This window comes from Vigna unguiculata, chromosome 7 (genome assembly GCF_037176805.1).
Source record: "Vigna unguiculata cultivar grain cowpea cultivar isolate G323 ecotype 2 chromosome 7, ASM3717680v1, whole genome shotgun sequence".
NCBI classification, from domain to species: Eukaryota; Viridiplantae; Streptophyta; class Magnoliopsida; order Fabales; family Fabaceae; genus Vigna; species Vigna unguiculata.
The window spans coordinates 6,053,090-6,076,141 of record NC_140798.1 but is presented as its reverse complement, the minus strand read 5'-3'; the positions used below and the strand labels follow the sequence as shown (position 1 = coordinate 6,076,141).

General features: G+C 31.1%; 2 protein-coding genes across 7 annotated transcripts; both read right to left on the bottom strand.

Annotated features, from left to right (window-relative positions):
• Positions 1-4,744: 4,744 nt before the first annotated feature.
• On the bottom strand, positions 4,745-13,591 carry LOC114190848 (pre-mRNA-splicing factor). Of its 5 annotated transcripts, none has more exons than XM_085676160.1 (7): positions 13,374-13,591; positions 12,667-12,858; positions 9,239-10,045; positions 9,013-9,159; positions 8,568-8,659; positions 5,191-5,259; positions 4,745-5,089 (listed from the first exon to the last, which is right to left on the bottom strand). In XM_085676160.1, exons 2-7 carry the CDS (start codon positions 12,818-12,820, stop codon positions 5,048-5,050), a joined length of 1,311 nt encoding a protein of 436 aa, XP_085532286.1. In that variant the 5' UTR covers positions 12,821-12,858; positions 13,374-13,591; the 3' UTR covers positions 4,745-5,047. The 5 variants fall into 5 exon arrangements, with proteins under 5 accessions (XP_085532286.1, XP_027935698.2, XP_027935696.2 ...); XM_028079897.2 differs by having other exon boundaries at positions 4,745-5,083; XM_028079895.2 differs by having other exon boundaries at positions 4,745-5,054.
• Positions 13,592-19,265: 5,674 nt separating this feature from the next.
• On the bottom strand, positions 19,266-22,167 carry LOC114190117 (photosystem II D1 precursor processing protein PSB27-H2, chloroplastic-like). Of its 2 annotated transcripts, XM_028078886.2 has the most exons (4): positions 21,929-22,167; positions 20,605-20,725; positions 19,787-20,193; positions 19,266-19,501 (listed from the first exon to the last, which is right to left on the bottom strand). In XM_028078886.2, the coding sequence occupies exons 2-4, from the start codon at positions 20,684-20,686 to the stop codon at positions 19,364-19,366; spliced, it is 627 nt and encodes a 208-aa protein (XP_027934687.1). In that variant the 5' UTR covers positions 20,687-20,725; positions 21,929-22,167; the 3' UTR covers positions 19,266-19,363. The 2 variants fall into 2 exon arrangements, with proteins under 2 accessions (XP_027934687.1, XP_085531673.1); XM_085675547.1 differs by lacking the exon at positions 21,929-22,167 and having other exon boundaries at positions 20,605-21,922.
• Positions 22,168-23,052: the final 885 nt, after the last annotated feature.

The following is a 23,052-nucleotide window of genomic DNA, read 5'->3' as shown; positions in this document are numbered from 1 at the left end:
TGTGGGAAAGGAAGTCCTTTTGTTACTAAATTTTAAAGCACTCTATAAACTAGGACATCATGGTTGAGAAATAATATGATAAAGATTTAATGGAAAAGAAGGGAAATGATGAGAAATAATACGATATATTATTAATTAAAGTAATAATATTGTATTAGAAGAGAGGTTATAAGTTATAAGTTAAAAATTAGAGAGATTAGTTTTAGGTTTTACATATTTGTTAATGTGTAAGAGATTTCTATTATGAATGTGGTAGGAATTTGAAGCTTCAAAATGTTAATATTAGGATATCGGGTAATTTTTTTGTTGTAGAAAGTGCACAAGAGGAAGATCAAGAGTTGCATAAAATGAGAAACTATTTGAGAAAGGGTTTAGTGGGTAATGTTTAGATTATGCATCCAATCCATATTAACAATTAATAATTAAAGAGCAAATGTAACAGGTAGGGGTAATGAGTTGGCCCATGGAAACGTGGAAGCAGAATTGGTTGTAACAGAAACATATGTGGCATAAGCCTAGCCACCTTTGGAATTGAGGAGAACAAAAAGAATTAGGAAGAAGAGTATTTATCTATAAGACTTTGAGGAGTAAGAGGCATGTTGTTGGCATCAACCTTCCTCCCATGATTTTTCTTTGTTCTTATTCGTTCCTCTTCTTTTTAAGTGTGACTGCAGAGACATGATTTTGTTTTGGAGTTTGCTTTTCTGTTATGTCGCGTTGGAGTATTATTTTTTCCGCTTCAATCACTTACATTTTACGCTTTAATCGTACCGTAACCAAATGAAAGAATCATTTGATGAAATTTGTGATACCATTGATGAGATGTTTGTTTTAGTCCATAAATGGATTTTATCAATTCACAAATCATATTCTTTAGGTCTCCTGACACAATTTTTTTGTTGCACCATATAAATTGTCTCGTCACTGTTGCCATTGAGAAGCATCGTCTTGACATCCATTTGATGAAGCTCCAAATCATAATGTGCAACAAGAGCCATGATTGTTCTAAAATTGTCTTTCAATGAAACTTGTGAGAAAGTCTTTTTAAACTAGGCTTTCACCCAATCCAAAGCTCATGAGGTGTTGTAACAGGTTCCTTTGTTGGCACTCTATTTAAAATGTAAGTTGCATTCTTTAATGTCTCTCCCCATAGTGACTCTGGCAAGGTATAATGATAAATCATACTCCTTACCATATCCTAAAGAGTCATGTTTTGCCTTTCAGTCACACCATTCATTCATGTTGGGTGAACTCGACATGGTGTATTGTGGGACGATTCCACATTCTTCTAGATACTTGGCAAAAGGCCCTGGACGTTGTTCACCTAATTAGTCATTTCCGTCATAGAATTTACCACCACGATCAGACCTGACATTCTTAATCCTTTTGTTGAGTTAATTCTCAACTTTAGCCTTAAATGATTTGAATACGTCTAGAGATTGAGATTTTTCATGTATAAGCTATAATTATGCATACCTAGAGTAATCGCCTATGAATGATATAAAATATTGTTGACCATTCAATGAAGGTGTAGTGAATGGCCCACAAAAAATAATATATATATATATATATATATATATATATATATATATATATATATATATATTCAAATAATGTTTTAACCTATCTCAAGACACCTAATGCATTATCTATCAAGTCTTTGAAGAATAATATTAATTATTAGGGATATCTTATTGTAATGATCAAACATTGATAATAAAGCATATGAAACAGCAAACCTATCTTTAGATTAATTTATCATTGACAACCAAAATGTTATAATTATAACATGTTTACCATCACATATCTGTATGCAATCCAACCAAACATATTTTGTATCTTCGTTCCCAAGTGTTCAAATATATAAAAATTTCTAGTATAGTATAGGAAAATGAGAGAGTACACAAATGAGTGTATAGCTCAATATTAAATATAACGTGGAGATATAACATTTAACAAAAATATACGGGTGAAGTATTTATGAGTTCGTCAACATTTTTTTTTTTACTTGGTTTACCAATTTACAACCAAATTTCATACTTGAGCTTAATTGGAAAGAAATTTTGGTCAGTAAATTTTTAGACAAGAAACTCGAGTAAGTTTAATTGATTTGATGAATATTTATAACAGTCAGAATATCGATTATTATCTAATTTGATTTATATAAGTAAAATGTAAATGTTATACTCAATTCACTTAACATGAGTTGGTTGGCATGGCTGCAACAAGGTTACACTTTTTTATAAGAAAGAAATTGGTAAATTTACCTTCAAGAGATGTGACTCAATTGATGAATAAAATTGAAAGAATTGAACAAATAATGTTTGAGAATATAGAAAAATTTATAAACCAGTAAGAAAAATAACATAACTAGCTACGAACTTCAATTAATAATAAAAAGAATTGAATGAAATGGACTAGAATAATATCCGCTCTATGAAAGCAATAATGTAAATATTGCATATAAAGTAGAACTTTTTTTTATGTTTGCAAATTTTTACAACATGTCAAAGATAAACATAAATCAAACATTTTTTTGTTAAAATTTGTAACTTTCTATTATCAACCTAATTAAAGAATCACAATCCTTACAAAAAATAATTCAAGACTTCAAGTAAGATAATAAGTCTCATAACAAACTTATCCAATATAATTTAGACATAAAAAGAAAATTATAACATAATATGTTCATACCATAAGTATAAAAGTGAGTTTCAAAATTAGATATTGAATCTAGAGATCTAGATAAAACATGTGGTAACGGGTATTTTAATACATGTTTATAAATAGATTGGGTGTGGGTATCATATATCTGCGAGTATTTATTATCTACAGGTAACGGGTATTTTAATACATGTTTATAAATGGATCGGGTGTGGGTATCATACTATCTATACCTGTAGATATATGTTACCCACAAAAAATTTAAAGCAAAATTTAATTTACATTTTATTAAGTTAATTTTAATTAAAATTAAAATTTAATGTATATTTTATTAGATTAAATTAAATTAAAATTAAAATTTAATTTATATTTTACTTTATATTTTTTTGTAATTTTACTTAAATTTTATTTTAAAAATTTATAATTTTTTGAAATGTTCGTAGTATCCACGAGTAGTCGCGAATTTTAAAAGATTTGCGAAAAACGTATAAGAAACAAATGGATCTTCTTTAACACAATTGAATTGGGTTGGATTGAATGTCCAATTCGTTGTCATCTCTAATCCAATCACTTGTACTAAACTCATAACTTAATCCATATAAAAATAGGTTAGTTTAAGTTTGGTCTAATCATAAATAATATCTAACACAATTAATTTAAAATGAGTTGGATTAAATCGATCTGGTTGGTTGGTCTAATAATCTGACTCAATGATTACTATAAAGTCATATCTTATTTATTTAAGTTATCTTATTTATTTAAGTCTAGTTTCATAACAAAAAATTTAATGTTTGTTATCTTTTGAAATTCAAGTAATTAACTTTCATTTTATTAATTAAGAGTATTAGTTTGCATTTTGAATAATAAAATATTAGTAAATATTATTTAATATATTAATTAATTTTACTTCTAGTTTAAAACATATATTTATTAATATTATATACATTATTTTCAAAAATGATTTAGTTTCTTGTTCAGAATTTTCTATATAATAAATATATAATTCTACAATTTATTAACTTTAATCTAATTTTATTATAAATAAAAATAAAATATTACTATTATTAATTATTCAAAATAAATTTAACCTATATTTATAATTCATCTCTTAAGTAAAATTACAAAACTTTTAGTTTAATGGTCTATTTACTTAGGTTAAAGGTCCAACTTCCATATAAAAGTATTTAAAACATTAACATGTTATAGTTAGTACGTACGCGATTTTTAAAAGTTATAATATTTTTATTATATTAATTTGAGTTTATAAAAATATAATTATATACGAGTTATATAAAAGTTATATATTATATCTGTGAAAAGAGAGACACAAAGAGAGTGTGCAAACTATGATTTATTTTTTTTTTAAGAAAAAACACTGTCGTACTTATACTGTAGAATACACTTGTTTGGAATTTTTTTCAGGTGATTAAGAATTTCATAAAACTTTTCTGTAACATCTACTATTTATTGTCACTATGTTCTTTGATTAGTTCTTAACTATATCAGATAGAAAAATTATATTCAGTATGGTATAATCTCCCTTAATCCAAGAATGAAGTAAAGAACCTAGTAATTTTTTTCTAAATTAGAAACATAATGTTTAAAGATCTATAGGATCATGTAATGCTAAGTTGAGATACAATTGATCAAGATATACAACTGTGTATGTACGGGTTGGGTTAGATCGACCTAATGGAACATGTTGAATTAAAACCTAACTTCTTTGTTAAATTCAAATAATTAAAATTAAAAACTAATTTATAATTAATATAAAATATTTAAAATTAATTTATTACTTAAAATATTTCAGAAATTCGTGTAGATTGAAAATTAAACTATACACCATGAGTCAAATTGAAACATCTAAAAATGAAACAATAAAGAATGATTAATGACTAGATAAATTCGAAAAATAAACTAATAGATGTCCACATTAATTTTTCTTGTATTTTGCAATAAAGAACTAGATAAATTTAGTTTTGTGTAGAGGGAATGATTAATGAATAAGATGATTTTGTGACCCTTATAACAAAACCAAATTGTCTAGACCAGTCTCATATGAAGTATGCGAAAATACATATTTAGTTACAACGACGACAAGAATTTCATAGAAATAGCATGCGTTGTCTGAATCAGGTGCCAAGTGATGATACATAAAATCTCAAACATGTCTAAACAAAGGAGTAAATGTGAAAAGATGAAAAATTTCCAAACCAAAGAGAGAATGCTTAAAGGCCTAAACCAACAGTGCGACCATCTCTTCGTCGAAGACCTGCAGTATATTGTTTCTCAAGATCAATCTGAAGTTCCTTCTGCTTCTCAGCACGGAGAATATCGTTACTGCTTTGGTTGTTGCTATTCTGCTCTACTTTTGCTTCGCCTTTCATACCCTACAATTTGCCATAGGCAAGAGCACAACCTTAGACTCAAACTGAGTTAGTAGCTGAACAAACTCCAATGGACTGAATCATTCAAAGTAACATTCATTCGCCTTCATGCAATTTTTGGGTCTAAATAAACACTTACCATGAGTTTGTTGAATTTCTCTTGCCGGTCACGGTCAGAAAACATAGCTGTATCCCAACGATGGCCAGACTACAATATTTGGCGAGAGCATTCATAAAGCAATGATTGCATTGTCAGTACCAAATTATCCAAAATGTAAAAATTACCCATGTCATAAAACAGGAACACGCACAATAACAAAATCATGAACATATCGCGGAGAGGTCACTCTCTACATCACTACTCAGTTACTTATTACGTACAAACTCAACCAAAGGTACAGTTTTGAGCAATATGTAATCTTATATTTTTATGAACAATTATCGATAGGTATGCGACATTTCAGGTCAATGCTACAGGACCACTTGAAGCAACAAATCCCAACATTTGCACTCATTAATAGAACATAAGACAGCGTTAATTCATTAATAGTTCAAGTTTGGGTCAACGAGACATGCCATTTGGCACAAAAGAACATGTGTTGCATTTGAAATACAATGTTTCAAAATAAGACGGGTTAGGCTCCCATAGTGTTTGGCTTGTGTTTTTGGAATAAGTAGCTCTACTGTTAGATAAAACTGGTGATCTCATGCTTTGCAAATCTCGACTTCTCGGACCACTGCCTCGCATCTTGTTGGGACACTGCCTTACATCTTCATTGACTACCACTACGTCATGCTTCACGATCTAGGCTTTGCACAACAGTGTCTTCTTGAATCGCCACTGCCTAGTGTTTCTTCAAAGAGGTGAGCTTCTGTCTTTTAGTTTCATTCCTATGCTCTTTCATTTTGTTAGTCTTTTCCAAGTCTAGATCTGTTTTGATCTTTTTCGTTTCTTCTTTATGTTGGTTTTGTCTATTCCTTGGTTATGTTCTGTTTTTAAAGCTTTTTTTTTTCCTTTTCATTTAATGTTTAGTTGTAGAAAGTTTAAAATGTCTGAAAGTGGAACTGGTTCAATGAAGAAAAGAAGAAAAGAAGAAAAGGTAAGGAACTATAAATGAAGAAAAGAAGGTTGAATAGATGTAACGGGCTTAGACCTATCTCTTTATACTTTTCTATTTATAAATCCATAACCCTATGTGCTCAATACACATTATCCATCTTATGTTTCTCTCTCTTATATTTCAACATGGTATAAAAGTCATGGATCAGAGTCTATCCTAACGAAATTTGTTATTTGTTATCTCACCTGTTATGATGCCGTTATTGAACCACCCATTAATGTCTAGTCTCACGCTTGAGATGCATATGCCTTGATGTGAGGGGTGTGTTGGAGATCCCACATCAACTAGAGATAAGACGAGTTTACATTACATAAGTGTGAACCTCACCTTACAAGCCTCAACAATACCAAACTCCTACCTAATCAGGGAGAGTCTTTCTCATATCCTGAGAAATACAAAAGATTAGTTGGAAAATTGAACTATCTTACTATTACTCGTCCTAACATTTCCTTTGCAATCAATGTGGTGAGTCAATTTCCCAATTCCCCGTGTCTTTCCGCTGCAGGTAACTTGATTTCTTGGAAGAGTAAGAAACAAAAGTGTTGTGGTAAAATCTAGTGCAAAAAGCAGAATATAGAGCTATGGCCCCAGCCACTTGTGAACTTGTTACAATTAGTTAAAGAATCGGAATATGGATATGTCACTTAAATGATACTTGTATGTGACAATCAAATTGTTCTTCAGATTAGCTCTAACCCTGTCTTTCATGAAAAGACCAAGCACATTGAGATTGACTATCATTTTATTCGAGAAAAAATTATATCTAGAGACAAAGAATGAGTTTGTTAACTCAAGTAATCAATTAAAAAATATTTTCACTAAGTATTTATGAGCACCTAGAATTGATTATATTTATAACAAACTTGGTACATACGATTTATACGCACTAGCTTGAGAGGAAGAGTTAGTTGTAATGGGCTTAGGCCTATCTCTTTATATTTTTCTATTTATAAATGCATAACTCTATGTGCTCAATACGCATTAGGGTTCATCCTATGCTTCTCTTTCTTTTATTTCGACAAATAGCATTGAATATTTTGATTCTGAAAGAGTTAAAGTGTGGATACAAATACCATTTAAAGTAGCAATAGTAAGCTTAAAAATAAAGGAAACGAAAAATCTAGTGAAAGTGTTCAAGCTCCATTAAATCAATTGTGAAAAAAAGGAGACAAATAAAGTTGAAGCTCAAGCTGCTCAATTTTCCAACACAAGTGTCATTCCATTCAATGTAATTAGAAATCCAGCTTCTACAAAAATGTGAGAGACGATTGGAGACACTTTTGGCTATAAACTTCCCTCTTATTATGACTTGAGACCGGAAAATATGAAAAAATATCTAAGAGAGTTCTATTCTATGATCTCTTAGTTGTTTCATTCAACTACATGGATTCTTACGTTAGTAGAAAAACCAAAAAGATATTGTGATCTAGACATAGGAGTCAGATATGTAATACCAAAGATGAGATAACCTAGTCTACCCCTTTCCCATAAGTTAAGCAATTCTAACAACACCCTCAAGTTGGAGCATACAGATAGTATGTACCATTTGATCCGAAATTTGGTAACTAAAAATCCCACCTAAGGTTTTTTTTATTCGGAGATGTGTCAAAAACTGGATTTGAAGAAGGGGAAGTGTTACAAACAAATTAGCCTTTTGGCTTCAACCTAGATGAGGCTGAAGGTACAATCCTTCCGATCACCTTCCTCCTTAGGGCAAGCTAACCCAGGACTATGCAGAGAACATCGATGATGGTCAGATAAGGGTGACCTGGTTAGTTAATTGGCCAAATTAGAACGAGTGGTGTAAAATTAGTTGTGGGAGGTCATGCAAAGTAGTTAAGTGTATGTGAAAAAAGGGGAGCACACAATTTGTCCCTTCTTAGTTATTTAATCATTATCACTTAAAAAACTTATGTTTTGTAATTGCATAAATCTATCTAATTGGTTTGGTTTGAATTTATATAGTATAGTAGTCATGCACTACTTAGTTATTTTAGAATTATGGATTTATTGTTTACTACTTTGACTAATTATGGTGTTTAATTGTTGAATTGGTATGGTATTTACATGTGGTATATTTTTCTCTTCATGCTAAGTAAACTCTTAAAATCTATGTAGACTCTCGAGTTAGAAAACCATAACCCTAACAGAATTGTGTTTTAAAATTGGTCATCATTAACTGAACAATTTCAACCTCTCATCTCAACCATCTAAATTGCAAAGCACTAGTTCCTAGGAAACAAAAACCTAGAAATGTGAATTATACTAATTCAGTTCATTTCAACTTCATGATCATTCCTCAAGTATATTAATCCGAAAGAAAAGTTACTGTCTTATATACCATTCTGTTTGCAAAAGGAAAGAACACATCCAAAAAACGAAAGATGCAAAATACCTCTTCGGTTGGTGTACTCTTCTTGCTGCCCCACAACAGTTTCTTCTTTTGGTCAGTAGTCAAGCAACCAGCACCAACTAAGTTCCTATTAACTGTTATGCACCAAAATTTCAAAATGAATACAACATGCATGTGATCTATAATCAAGTTCCTATTTCAGACTGTAAATTTCTAGATGCTTGGCTAATATTATTTTATGGTTGATGACGTGGACTCAAATCATTAGCAGAGAGAGAAAACCCACTCCATAATGAAAATAAATCTGCGGACTTAAGGGCAGATATCCACGGCATATACATCTAAACCCGCATCAGTTCACCTTAAGCATATGTGAAAGTTGAAATTGTGAACTTTAAATCTATCAAACTCCAATCAATCATATAGAAAAGCACACGTATGTCCATAACCCAAAAGTAGGGAAATTTTCAGGATAACTAGTGCATACCTAATTCAGCAGCTCTCATGGCTGCAATTTTTGCAGCATCTAGATCATTGTCACCATCAAAGCCACTGGACTTAGCAGCCAATGAATCTGCCTTGCTCTCGTGAGAAAGCTTTGAACTTGAAGTTTTACTTTCATGGGCTTCAGTACCTGAAATGAAGCAACACAGTAAGTTCATATAATGGAACATATATAAAAAAAATCAGTACAAAAAGTATGCAAACAATACCATCTTTTCTATTATTTTCATCCCTGTCAGTATCAAACAACTTTAGTTTCTTTCCGGAAGTTTCTTTATCTTCAATAGCACACTGCTCGCCTTCTTTTCTAGTTTTCCAGTCTTTTCCCTTCCCAACCTCAGTGTCATGTTTTCGTTTATCTTTCCATGGAATGTTTTGATCATTTGACTCCTTCTCTTTTAGACTGAATTTACCATTGTCTCTGTGTGGGCTTGAGTCCTCTCTTTGGTTCCTAGCCTCTGAATGGTCATTTCTGTTGTAGTCCCCTGAGCTTCTGCGCAATTCTCTTCTTTCATTTCGTCCATCCCAGTCCAATGAAAGTCCATCCCTCTCCACCTCATCATGCTTCTTGCTAGATGCAGATTTTTCATAAGAATCAATCTCTTTATACTTTTTATGATCCAAGTATGTTTCTCTTCGTTTTTCTTTGCTTCTATGATCAGGCCTGTCATATTTGTCATGTGAATACTTGTCTACACTGCGATGGTAGTTTTTTGACCTGATATCACTCTCTTCTCTCAGACGATCATCCCTTGACTCATGTCCAGAACGAGAGATTAGCCTCTCACGATATCTATCTTCGTTTGCATATTTGTCACGCCGAGAGTGACCATGGGAACTCTTGGATGACTGTCTATCAGGATTTCTAAGAGAGTCACTGCTTCTGCCGTAGTGATTCCTTCCATATTGTTGGTCCTGTTCCCGGTCATCATACTTCCTTGAATAATGGTGAGAGACTCTTGAGGAATTTTCTCTCACTGGATTTGGACTTGAGCTATGTCCATGCCTAGGATTATCTGCATATAAAGAGCATAAATTTACTTATTGAAGTCACAGACTATGTTTAGTTCAGCAATGAATTTTACAACACTAAGATCAGTATTGCAATGGAATATATTATGCAAAACACTTTTATGGAGATGCTTCCAGAAAAAATAGTTAATGGTGGATTGCAGCACAGGGTCAATGATATTAGAACATACCCAAAAGCGAACAGCTTAAAAAAACAATAAGTAATGCCATAATGTGTAATGAATGGTTCTCGATGCATGAGGCAAGAACAAGTGACAGAATGTTTGTTTTCTTGTTCCGTAGTATTTCATGCATGTTTTACTCAAGAAACCACTCAGTTTCTGCGTAACTGAAGGTAATTGACTACACACACTAAAACAATTAACTGATATGAATAGTAAAACATTTAAGTGACTAGGAAGATAATAGACATTTGCTTTTAGCTTTTCATTACAAAAACAAAAAGATAAAAAGACACAATAGGCACCAATGTAGTTAGAATTGAAAATTTCATTACTTGTATCATGATTTGATACAAATATCTTCATAGTTCTAACATATCACTTAAACAGGGTTTTGACCTTGAATCATTAGCTGAATCATGTTTTTTACCTTGAATAATTTGCTGAATCAGACTGGTTGTGCACAGGAACAGCTCAGGTCAAACAACTACTTTCTTAAAAATAAGCAATTTTTAAGGGTTTGGTTTAAACGCAATAAAATAAACAATTACTTAACTGATACCAATTACATTCTCATCATCTCTATTTGCAATAATTGAAACCTATAAAAATGGAAATAAAAATATGCCGAAATGAATAGAAACATTCTAAAGATACTTTTTCCTAATTATTATGTAGATATTGAGAACTAATAATCTCCTATTTACAACACTCCCCTCAAGTGGGTAAATGAATATCAATCAAACCCAACTTGCCTACATGATCCTACAATTTCCCTGAGGAAGCCCTTTAGTGAAAATGTATGCTATAGGGATGCTCATGGTTAACTTGTTAACACAAGATGGCGCATAGGGATGTCAACCATTATTTTAAGGTCATCAAGTATAATCTTCATCCAGAGCCCTTCACACAAACCTTGACCAAGGGCTCAAAATTCAGCTTATACAAAAAAATGAGACACTATCTTATTTTTTTCTTTTCCAGGTCATTAACTTTCTAGACCTCAGATGTCAAGCATTGGATTAAGGAACAAGATCATGGTGATGATCTTACCCAAACAATAGCCTCCATTGATGAAAAAGATCGTCGTCCTCAATGGTTGAAAGTCAGTACTATTGTCCGTAAGGCAACTATTCATCCTTCCCTAATGTAGATCTTTCGCGTCCATGACACATTGTGTTTTCTCCATCTTATTTATTAAAGTGATAGAAAAACAAGAACAAATTGCACCCGAAACAAAACAAAAAGTATATAAAAAAAAGTATGGCTCCAAAAGTTGTGATAACACCAAAACAAAACGTGAAAGGACTAGGGTAAGGCTGGAAACAAGACTTCAGGTTCAGAACAGTTGGCAGATTCTTCATCGAAGAGCAACAAAAGAAGCTTTGTCACAGCCAGATGAGAATGAATTCGGGCCAGTAACAATGGCTTCTAGCCTGAAATGTGTTATAGCTATTTGAGACACAACCAAGGGCTATTATGGTGTGGCACTCCAATCTCAAAGCCACCACAGCAGACAGACTATTAACTACTTCGTACTGGATTACCTAATCATTCATATCCTATAACATTTGAAATATAGTTAAATACCATTCAGGTTTTTTTTAAGCTAAAATATAAAATTTATAGGCTTCCAAATGGATAATGTAGGCATCTTCTTAAAAATAGTCTAATCACCAAATCAAGTTAAGAAAACATACGAGATGTCTATTCCATCATACTAGAAGATTTTCAATTAAGGATAAACGAAGTTCATTCCTTCAAATTTAGAACCAGAGGTAATGCGACAGCATCACATAAGATTAGGAGGCACAATTCCCGTTAGGATTTATGGTTCTACATGCAAATTCTAAGAACTCAAAAAAATTCCGGGAATCAAACAGCAATATCCATGACACAAGTGATAAAACTTTTGCTCAAAGAGGAGGAATAAGAAATAACAACAGATAACCAAAAGAGAGACAACATTAACCAGATAAAAGACATCAACAAGTTCTAAAAATTGTCACCGTGGCTTTTATAAGATCACATCAGCACATAAGCTTCAAAACTGGAAACCTACTCCATGTGCAAATGTAATTAACTATTTTCCAAATTCTACATCACAATAAAAAACTCATAACAATGGGTTGTTTAACTGCATATCCCTACCTTAATAAGAGAAAAAATCATTCCACCTATAGTGGAATTAACATTCATAACATACTAACTAAAATCTTCTCTATAACACTGACCACACAGACAGGCAAAAGAGCAACGAAGTAAAATAGAGCAAGTTTTAAATTTTTCTAAACCACGATCACAACCCCACCTTGTGCTAATCACAAACATACAACACTGCACCTATCTAATCTCCGCCACAAGAAGAACCATGCATGAACACCAGAAATGAAAAAGTTTCAAATACCACATTACTAATATTGATTGAAAACTCATCACAATACCATTGAAACTTCTAAAAGAAATAAGACCAAGAGCGTAAAAGATCCCAACCATCAGGTGAGGGTGATCCATCAACAGGTGAACGACGCCGATAATTCCTACTAGCTGCATCACCAGAAGGCTTGCGAAATGCGTTTTTTGCATCAGAATTGCCATGAGGCAGCAACGGTGAGTTTGAATCCGTCATGCCAAGCCTGTAATTGCACCAACACACTTGGTCAGATTAGGATGCAAAAAAATATAAAAGAATCTCAGTGAATTGAACAACCAAAACAAGGTAAAAGACTTGTGAAAATTTTCAGAAACAGACCAAAATTAAGGGCCTAATTAGCAGTGACTGTGCCTATTAAACAGACCCGTGAAAAAATTAACGCCAACCTCTTCAACCAAGGCTAGTCCTACTGACATCAAAGGTATCCAGTTTAACAACAACAAAAAAAACGTATAACAAGTGGAACTGTTAACTTTTCAAGAGCAATCTAGAAATTCAACACTGCTTCAATTTAAAAAATAAAAATAAATAAAAAATATTAAGACAAAGGAGCAATCACTTCAGCTCTTGGGTTTCCTAAGTATTCAAGCGATTAAACAATAAAATAGAATCCAAAGATTAAATGTGCGAACGTGTTCTAAACAAGGCATGCATAAAATTAAGGAACTAAGATGCGCTACTGAAAATCGCAGAGAGAGAGAGAGAAAGAGAAAGAACCAGCTAAAGCGAGGATTCGAAAATTTGAAACGAGAGAAGATTAATTCATAGAGATTTTGGCGGTTGTTAGTGCAAGCATAAGGAATGAATAGATGCGATAGAAGAAACGAAACCCTTGATTCTGCATATGTCGTTTCAGTTAGTTTGAAAATGAAGAGCTTGCCTTGCAGTACTTAAAATACAAAAAGAGGAACAATTTGGGAAGCGGAGATTTGCTGCCTATAGATATTTCACCCCCAAAAAATTAAAATTTTACTAACATATTCTAGATTGTAAGAAACTAATACTTTATATTGTTTTAAATACAATATATTTATTTAAGTTTATGAAAATATGACTAAAATCTATTTTTTGTAAAATTTTGTAATACTACTTTATTGCATTTAAGTTATTTATAAACTTTATTAATAAAATGCACTCTATTATAGACTTATTTCAAACAATGTATAATAATTGTAAATCACCTTAGTTAATAATTTCAGATTAGAGAACCTTCAATCAAATATTATATGAAAGTGTATTAAAATAAAATAAGTTTTACAAACTTAAAATAAATTTAGTGTGTGTGTGTTTATGATTATGGTTTGTAATAAGAGTCGTGTCTTTCGTGAATGAATAAACAATTATATAACTATAATAGTTATCTTTCTAATTATTTCTCGGTAGAAAAAAATCAACTTAAATTATAATTGAATGACTCATACACACTTTTGAAGAGGTTTTGACATTTATAATTTATAATGTTCTTACCTGACCATGAACTTGATTTAAGTGTTTTGATAAGAGACTTGGAAAAAATAACAAAATAACATGGGTTGGTACATTAATAAAGCAACTTATATATAACAAAAAATTGTCCATTTTTGTTTTTAATCCATAAACAACTACGTATAATTAATTGGTGCATATTAAACGCTAAAGATAAAGTCCAAAATGATTTTTTTTTTTTTGTCATTGCAACATAAATAAATAGGGAGTTTTATTCTTTTAGAATATATTTAGATCGGGGAGTGATGTGAGGTAGAATAAATAGATGGATTTGAGATGATTATGTTGTTGTTTGGATTAAAGGATAAATTGTCTGATTTGAGTAAACTTGAGATGAAAGTTTGTAAAAGTTAATATGTTATTTTGATGGTTATGATAGATTAAAAAAATTATTTTAATAGATAGAAGTATGTGATTATCCTTTTACCTTTGGTCACAAATGTGATATAAATTTAAATTAAATAGTTCAAATGATATGAAATTTAAATGAAAATTCATATTTCTAAAAATAAAGTTAAATTTGGGAAGATAAAATTAAAATTAGTAAATTTAAATACAATTTTTCTGTCTGTCGTGCATGATGTTGTCAAATTTTAATTCAAAATAAAGGAGAGCTATTTTTGTCTTTTTACTATGCATGAATCGGAATGTCAATGAGGGCGAATAAGGTACGGGTAATAGTTTTTCTGTACTCTACCCGCTGGATAAATATTCGTCTCGTATTCGTACCCATATCCGTCGGGTATCCGTTATGCGGATATCTACATAATTTTGTAATATTCACGGGTACCTGATGGTATTTACAAAAAATTAAAAATAAATATTTAACACCTTATTTTAATCATAAATTCAAATAAAATACAATACATAACATTCATAAATCTTAAACAAAGTTCAAATAACTCATTTAAATAGTGTTGAATGATAATTTACAAAGAGATTTTTTTAAGAAAATTAATTGATAAAAAATAACTCATTCAAAATCAATATGTTAATATTTTAATCATTTTTTTTTAATTTAAGTTAGAATATAACATGTATGGATATCCATAGATACAAATACTATGATACTCACTTGTGAACAGTGCTACATGTGGAAACAAACACAATGTTAAGCTTGAAAAGTAATCTTAAATCAGAACTAATCAAATCCATTTTTGATATAAAAAACATATTCAACCAGTGAGAATAATAGTGATTAATGTTTTGAACTAAAAATCTTATGGTATGTTAATATTGTTTTCGCCATCTTCACTTAAATCCATGTCTCCATGTTTAATATTGAAAAATTCCAATCTACAAATTCTTTTATATGTCTTACACTTTAATTTCTTTTTCCACAATGTTTAATCTCATGCTTTCTCAAAGTTGTAAAAGTTTGCAATTTTTCCATAATTTATCGATGACTTGATCACATTACATCTTAATCTCTAACATACAAAAGGTTTCCTAAATCACCTCTAAAAAACACTTTACTACTAAATAATTTTTCACCGTTGTCTTGATTTTTAGTTTTAGTAATATAACTAAAGTTCAATAAAATGCTTTGAAGTATAATTTATTTGTCATTAGTACTTCATCTCATATAACATTTTATTTCATAAAAAGCTAATGTAGATAACAATTTTGAAATAACATAATCAATTTATATAAAGCATACCAAATAAAAACATTTATTCAAAATGTATCAAAATCATATTGTTTGACTGCATTTATCATTGATTTGGAGTATGAACAATTATCTCTATTTTATTTAAATTGTAAAATAATTGATCATTATCTATCTAATTGTAGATGGTTACAACAGGATACTAATGTTATTTATGGTGAAGAGAAAGTAGTTGACGCACAAACTGTGATGCTCCGACACGCCATTTGGAACACGCTTCCCGCTCCCGAAGCGGACACCGACGCGGAGGCGGAGCAGACACCTGCACGACGCGGTGTCCGGAGCTTGCTCATGGATGAGACGCGGCCATCAATTTGGACACTGCATCAGATACGTCTCCATTTATTTGGATATCACATCAGATACGTAATTTGGGAAAAAATTTCGCGAATCCCAAATTTCAGAGTGAAAATTTCACGAGTGGAACATTTCCACGTCTATTCACGTTTAAGATATTTATTATATATTATATATGTATCAAAAAGATTGTATTTTTGAGAGAATAAAGGGAAACTAAAAAATTTTAAATTGAAAAGGAAATTAAAGGATAAAAAATATAATCTTTCTTATCTTCTATCAAAATAAAATAAAGATTAGCAACAAAAATAAAATCTATAAAATATATAAGATTTGATATTTTAAATGTTTATTTTATTTTTTTTATTATGAAATATAATTATTAGATTATATATATTTTTTATAAAATTCACTTAGTATATTTGTTTAAGATTATATATATATATATATATATATATATATATATATATATATATATATATATAGCCGTGTCCGTGTCTTATACTATTTTAATTTTACCGTATCTCCGTATCCGTGTTCGTGTCGTGTCCGTATCCGTATCCGTGTCTAGGCATCATAGCGCACAAATACAACAACATTATCAATCCTAAGGTGGTTGGTGCACAGAGTGAGAATAAAGGCTTTTTAGTTGAAGTAGTAAAGCATGTGGTGAAACCTATGGTGGATCTAGTAGTGAAGCTAGTGGTGGAGTTTGTGGTTCAATCTTTTATGGTGCAACCTTTTGTGGTATAACTTATTGCTCAATCACAATTTAAGTTAGGGTTGGTTAATCATGATAATAATTGGGCTTTTTTGTATTTTTGGGTCAATTTGACCTTAAAATTGTAAAAATGGGTCCATTTGATTTTTATTTGTAAAACAAGGACAAGTCGGTAGGATGCATAACGATATTACATAAGAAGTCGTCATGTATCTTGCCGATTTTTATTTTTTTATTTTTTAAAAGTAAAGTCGTCCTTTATCAAGACGATTTCAGTAATGTATAAAGTGAAGTCATAGTTCCCTATAACGACTTCACTTCAGATATTTTATTGCAAATAAAAAAAAACTTCTCTCTTTTTCAATTCCAATGAGATGGATCCACAGTGGCCAACTTAAAGGGTTAAATATGTTTTTGGTCCCTCAAGTTTCAGCGAAATTTGGAATTAGTCCCTCATCAAAACTTTTGACCAATTTAGTCCTTCATCTTTCAAACTGCGTGAATTCAATCCTTTTAACCAAATTTTGTTAAGTTTATTTGACGTTTCGAGCATATTTCATGATAGTATTTAAATTATTTACACTGTTTGACACATTTTTGCTTCAATGTTAACTTAAAGACTATCATGAAATGTGCTTGAAACATCAGATAAACGTAACAAAATTTGGTTAAAAGGACTAAATTTACGCATTTTGAAAGATGAAGGACTAAATTGGTATAAAGTTTTGATGAGGGACTAATTCCAAAATTCAGTGAAACTTGAGGGATCAAAAACATATTTAACCCCAACTTAAATGCATTTGTTGACGTTTACACTGTCAAACATTCATTGGGTCTGTGAAAAAGTTGTATTGGTTCTCAAAAAGAGCAAATTGGCCAACCGCTTCTTAGTAAAACTGCAACGTTGCAACATTTATTGCAACTTTTCAAAACTACAACTTTTGAGAAAAAAGAAAGCGAAAAGTGAAGTCGTTAGAGCACATGACGACTTCACATTTTTATATACACTGAAACCAGCACCCGTCATAACGATTTTGTTTTTTTTTTTTAAAAAAAAAAAGAAAACCGGTAGAACAGATGACGACTTTCCTTATGATGTCGTCCTCTGCCATAACGACTTGTTCCTATTTTACAAAAAAAAAATTCAACGGACCTATTTTTACAACTTTTACTTTAAAGGAACACAAAAAGTATGAAAAAGCCTAATAATTGTGTGTGTGAGTTAATATTTTCTTATTAAGAATCTTGATGGTGGTGTGTCAATGGAACTTGATTCCTTAGCTGATATGTCTTATTTGAAGGATGTACTCCCATTATCAATAGTTTGCAAGGTTTATAATAATTAGATTCAACTCATAGTAGTTATAGTAGTTCAGCGACAATTCCTAATCATCTAATGTTCAAGGAGACTCATTTTTTAAAGGAACCGATGATAGAGAAGATTCTAATACCAAAGAGAATGATGAGACGAATCAAACTACAAGGAAACTTAATAGGGGTAGGCCAAATAAAGTTAATATTAAATCCTACAACATAAAAACTTCTACAAATAAAAGGCTTTTTTTTTTTAATGTAAAAGATTGACTAATGACAAATTTTATAACATGTTGAAGAATTTGTCTCTTTTCGTATATATGGAGTTCAAAGTATTGAATGATTTTTGTAAAAAAAATCATAGATTTTTTTATAATAATTTTTTCTTGCCTATATGTATAATGTAATTTTATCATAGATTAATAACATATCTATGTTTTTCTTTTTTTTTAATAAAATTTTCATGAAATGACAAAGATACCTAACATGTAATGTCATGTAGGCAAATGTTAACGCCGTCTAAAATCAAACACTAAAACCATTACCTTTGAAAACATGAGAACCAAAATAGTTTAAGGTTTTACTAAAAGACCAATTTTAATTTTGCGCATAAAGATAAAAACATGTTTAACACCTTCTTTTATTATTTAAATTATATTTTATTTAATTCATTATTTCAAAATCTCTACATTTAATTATTTCATCAATAAATATATAAAGGTTAAAAATGTATGCTGCACCAGAGGCACGTAATTGACCAGCATGTCATACTATTTTAGTGGTGATGGGATGAAATGCACTTTTGAGAAGCGTGTGTAAACAATGAGTTTGTTTTGCTGCGGGTATAACTTAACTAGTTTTCAAAATAACTATCATATATATTTATTAATATTATTGCTATGGCAATTTAATTTATCTTCATGCAAATCTTATTATGGAAATAAAACAAGATAACAATATATCTTGCGCTTGTAATACATGACTTAGATAAAAATACGTTATAACCCATCAAGTGACTCAATTTTCCCAGTCTTCTCTAGTTTTGGACACGGGAGAGATGGGGAGGGGAGGATAATCATCAATCAAAACAAACATTCAAAATTTAGATGAAGAACAAGAAAAGTTGGATCAATTTTTTGGAATTAAATTAATTTGATTGAAGAATAATTGTGCTTAATAACTCGAGGGAGTTAAAATGGTGTCATTTCTGCAACACCTTTTCTACAAAAATTGTTCAGCTGTATTTAGGTAATCTAATATTTCAGACTTAACTTCCTGCGACAGTGTAGCTGATGGCCCTGCCTTCGAGTAAAAGTTTGCCAAAGATCTTATTACTTTCTCCAAAATAACATATGATTCCTGCAAGACATTCAAAATATGATCAATGAAGGGTAATTTACAATATCGGATCTAAGATCTTAGATCAGTAGGAACAATATGTTATGTTGAGGAGAACAAATATATAAAATTAAGAGAGATAAAATAATTTTTTTTCATGTACATAATAATAATTTGAACAAAACCAGAGAATGTGTTTGTCCACCCACGTGTATACGTAGGTATGCCGCTGTTAATTTGCAACAAAATTTTCACACAAGGCATTGAATTTTCATTGCATTAAGAGTTTCAAGAAGAAATCCATACTTCTTGCACAACAGTTTGATTTCCCCTCCAACTGCCCAAATATTCCCGAATTGACTCCTTTGCGGAATCTGCAGTCCTTCTAAATTTGGCAATGTCATCACTGGTTTCATTTAAAGATTCACGCAGTGTTTTCACTACTTCTCTTGCTGACTTTAGGTAAGCCTTAGGCAACACCTTCCCAGACTTTGTTTTCTCAGTAGGATCAAATAATGATTTGATAGCCCCAATAACCCCTTTATCTTCTTCTTCCTGTTTGTCACCATAACTCTCTTCAGCCCATACCACTGATGGTGACAAACCACAAGCCAAGGTAGCCAATGAAGGGCCAACACTCACTAAAAGATGTCTGCGACTTGATGAAGCTTCCAGATGAGGCAATGCAATATTAGACCTGGATTGCAGTTTATCTGTTATGTTGCAGAAGTTGTCAATAAATGAAGGACCTACTGTACTCATATATCATGTTCTTCTACACAAATTATGTATAATATTCTTATTGATTCTACTTTCTGTTTCCTTCTTCATCAAAATAAGTCATTTTTTCTATATAATCAATCAGAAAATAGCAATCCAAAAGAATTATGCCCTTCAGCATGATAAATAGTGAAATAGGAACCTAAAAGAAGAATAGTAATACAGAAACAACAAACATAAAAAATACTAAGCTATTATTGGAAACATGTTCACCCGGAACAAAACACGTCAAAATGGTTATATGATGCAAAAGCTACAACTAGTAGCTTCCATCCAAGGTAGAAAAACCACAAAAGGTGTCACCAACATCCCTAAAAAAAGCATTTTGAAATTCTAGGTCATACCTTCATTAACAAATCTTTTGATCCCTTCAACCGTCTTGGAATTTGTTATGGAACACATATTTGCTGCAATGATAATTGCCATCCTCCGTTTGCAAATTTCCACAAAGCAGAGCTACATTCACTAAATACACAAAGCAATATAATATAACCATCATTCCACCCAGTTAATCATAAATTTTGTCTAGCATGGATAGTTTGTTCTTCAATTGAACTGACAATTGTACTTGTACATACGATCACACAAACACACACCAATAACTATAATAAAATCTGCAATGTGCAGTATAAAAGTCTAGTCCAAAACATAAAAAGATACAACAGATGAAAGTAGTGGAAATGAAGGGTGCAAACAGTACATGAAGTCTAAACAAAGAGGCATGTGTAGAGAGTAATGTGAGGGGTGCGGCAAGTAATATGGGTAGAGACCAATTATTAGGAAACTAAAATTGGGAGCGTAAAAAGAAAACTGGACTGGGCTGGATCCATAACCAGTTTCTAATTCTTTTTATTATTATATTTTTTACTATTTCTTTTATTCATTCTATTTTTTTCTATAATTAACTTTTTAGTCTAGCCTTTTTTTTTTTTTTTTTGAAACGTAACAGAGACATCTTCCTCTTCGTAACACGAACCATAGCTAAAACATTATCTCACCCAAGCCGCTGGATTCACTGACCACCTAATCGCCTGCGGCTATCATCACCGGTAATTTCATCGGTGGAAACACCTGTTTCCCCTCTTCAATTCGTAAAACACCAAACCTAGCTCCTCTAGCGACGCATCTCCACTTTTTGACCAAGCCACCGCCATGTCGCTGTTGTGCGAAAGTCGCCGCCGGTATCAATGTCGTCACCGGTTTCAGCGTTAGCGCGTGGGTTCACTCTCCTTTTCTTCCTCGTCCTCCGCAAAACTTAAGCACGCCAAACCCTAACTCTACCTTGCTACCTCATTGCCGCGCCTCCGTTGCTAGCGGCTACCTCCGAGTACGCCAGTGCCAATACAGCCAAACTCCGCTCATTTAAACTTGCCTACGACACCACTAGTAACCGCCATCGACAATTTTTTTTTCTCGCTTTATTTAAAATTTCATCTAATTCTCTGTTCTCTTTTTTTATTTTTTATTTTTCATTCCAATAAGAAAATTTCTGGATTTTATTTGTCTCTGTAATTGTTAATGCTGTTTCTGGATTGATTATATGAGAATATGGCGCAAATGAAGAAATTAAAGCAACTTAGCGGTACAAGTCAATCGGACATATAATTTATTCAAACAGCCAAATCGGTAACAAAACAAACGAAAAGCAAATCACAAGAAAACAAAAACCTCCGTTGAAGCGTCGATTTCCAGAGCTCAATTTTCTCTCTACAGAACTCTTCTCGCTCTTCTTTCTGATTTTTTATTTTCCTCGCAATGATGATGACTTGTGCGAGTGTGGATGCGTAGAGAATGAAGATTGAGAATGAAATTGGATAGATCAGTGTGCAGATAGGATCCTTGATACTGTGAGACTTGGCAAGTGAGGATTGGAGAGTTTTTATTTTAGAGTGATGTGTGAATAAAATATGAGTGAAGACATGAGGTAACATCTTTTAAAAATATAGAAAAGTAAAAAATAAAAAATTATTTAAAAAATTTATTTTTATAAAATAAAATTGCTAAAATTTAATTGTTAAAGAATTATTTTCCAAGACTTTGTTAAAAGATTATTTTCAGGATTACGGGTAAGAAAGGAGTGTCTGCTAAAACATGAGGAAAGCATGAATGGCACGTGGCATATTATAAATGGAGGGTTCTGAAGGTAGGGTAAGTAGGTGCAAAAAGAAATAAGGGTGCGAAGAAAAAGAAAAAGTACAATGGGATTACTAAAATATTTAAAGAAAAACATAATGGTGTATTAGGAAAATTATCTTTTGACAAATTTTATTTTATAAATTTAACAAAGTTGTTATAATAGAATTAAAATAAAATAATATTTTATTTTTTAATCAAAATAAAATAATAAAGTAGTATTTTCTTTTTATCTAAATTAGTAGTTTGTCAAAATGAATTTTGTTAAACTATCATTGGTGTATTAATATGAAATGACGCATCAGTTAATATTTTAATGAATAATTTAAATAATAAACTCAATCTATATAATCTATAACAATATATAAAAGATTTCTCTTTTTGTCCACTTTTTAAAATATCGATTTTACCCTTTAAATATAATAATTTATTAAATTTTAAAAAATTAACCATTATTAAACCTTTTATAAAATCAGATATCTGCTTTTTCTCTTCTTCTTTATTTATCAATGATTATTCTTTTATTTGTTTTGATATATTTCACTTTATTTTTAATAAATATAATTTTAATATATATTAACTTAATAACATTATAATATTATCACCTATTAATATAATATCACGCATATTTAAAAAATGGATACACACATGTGTGATAG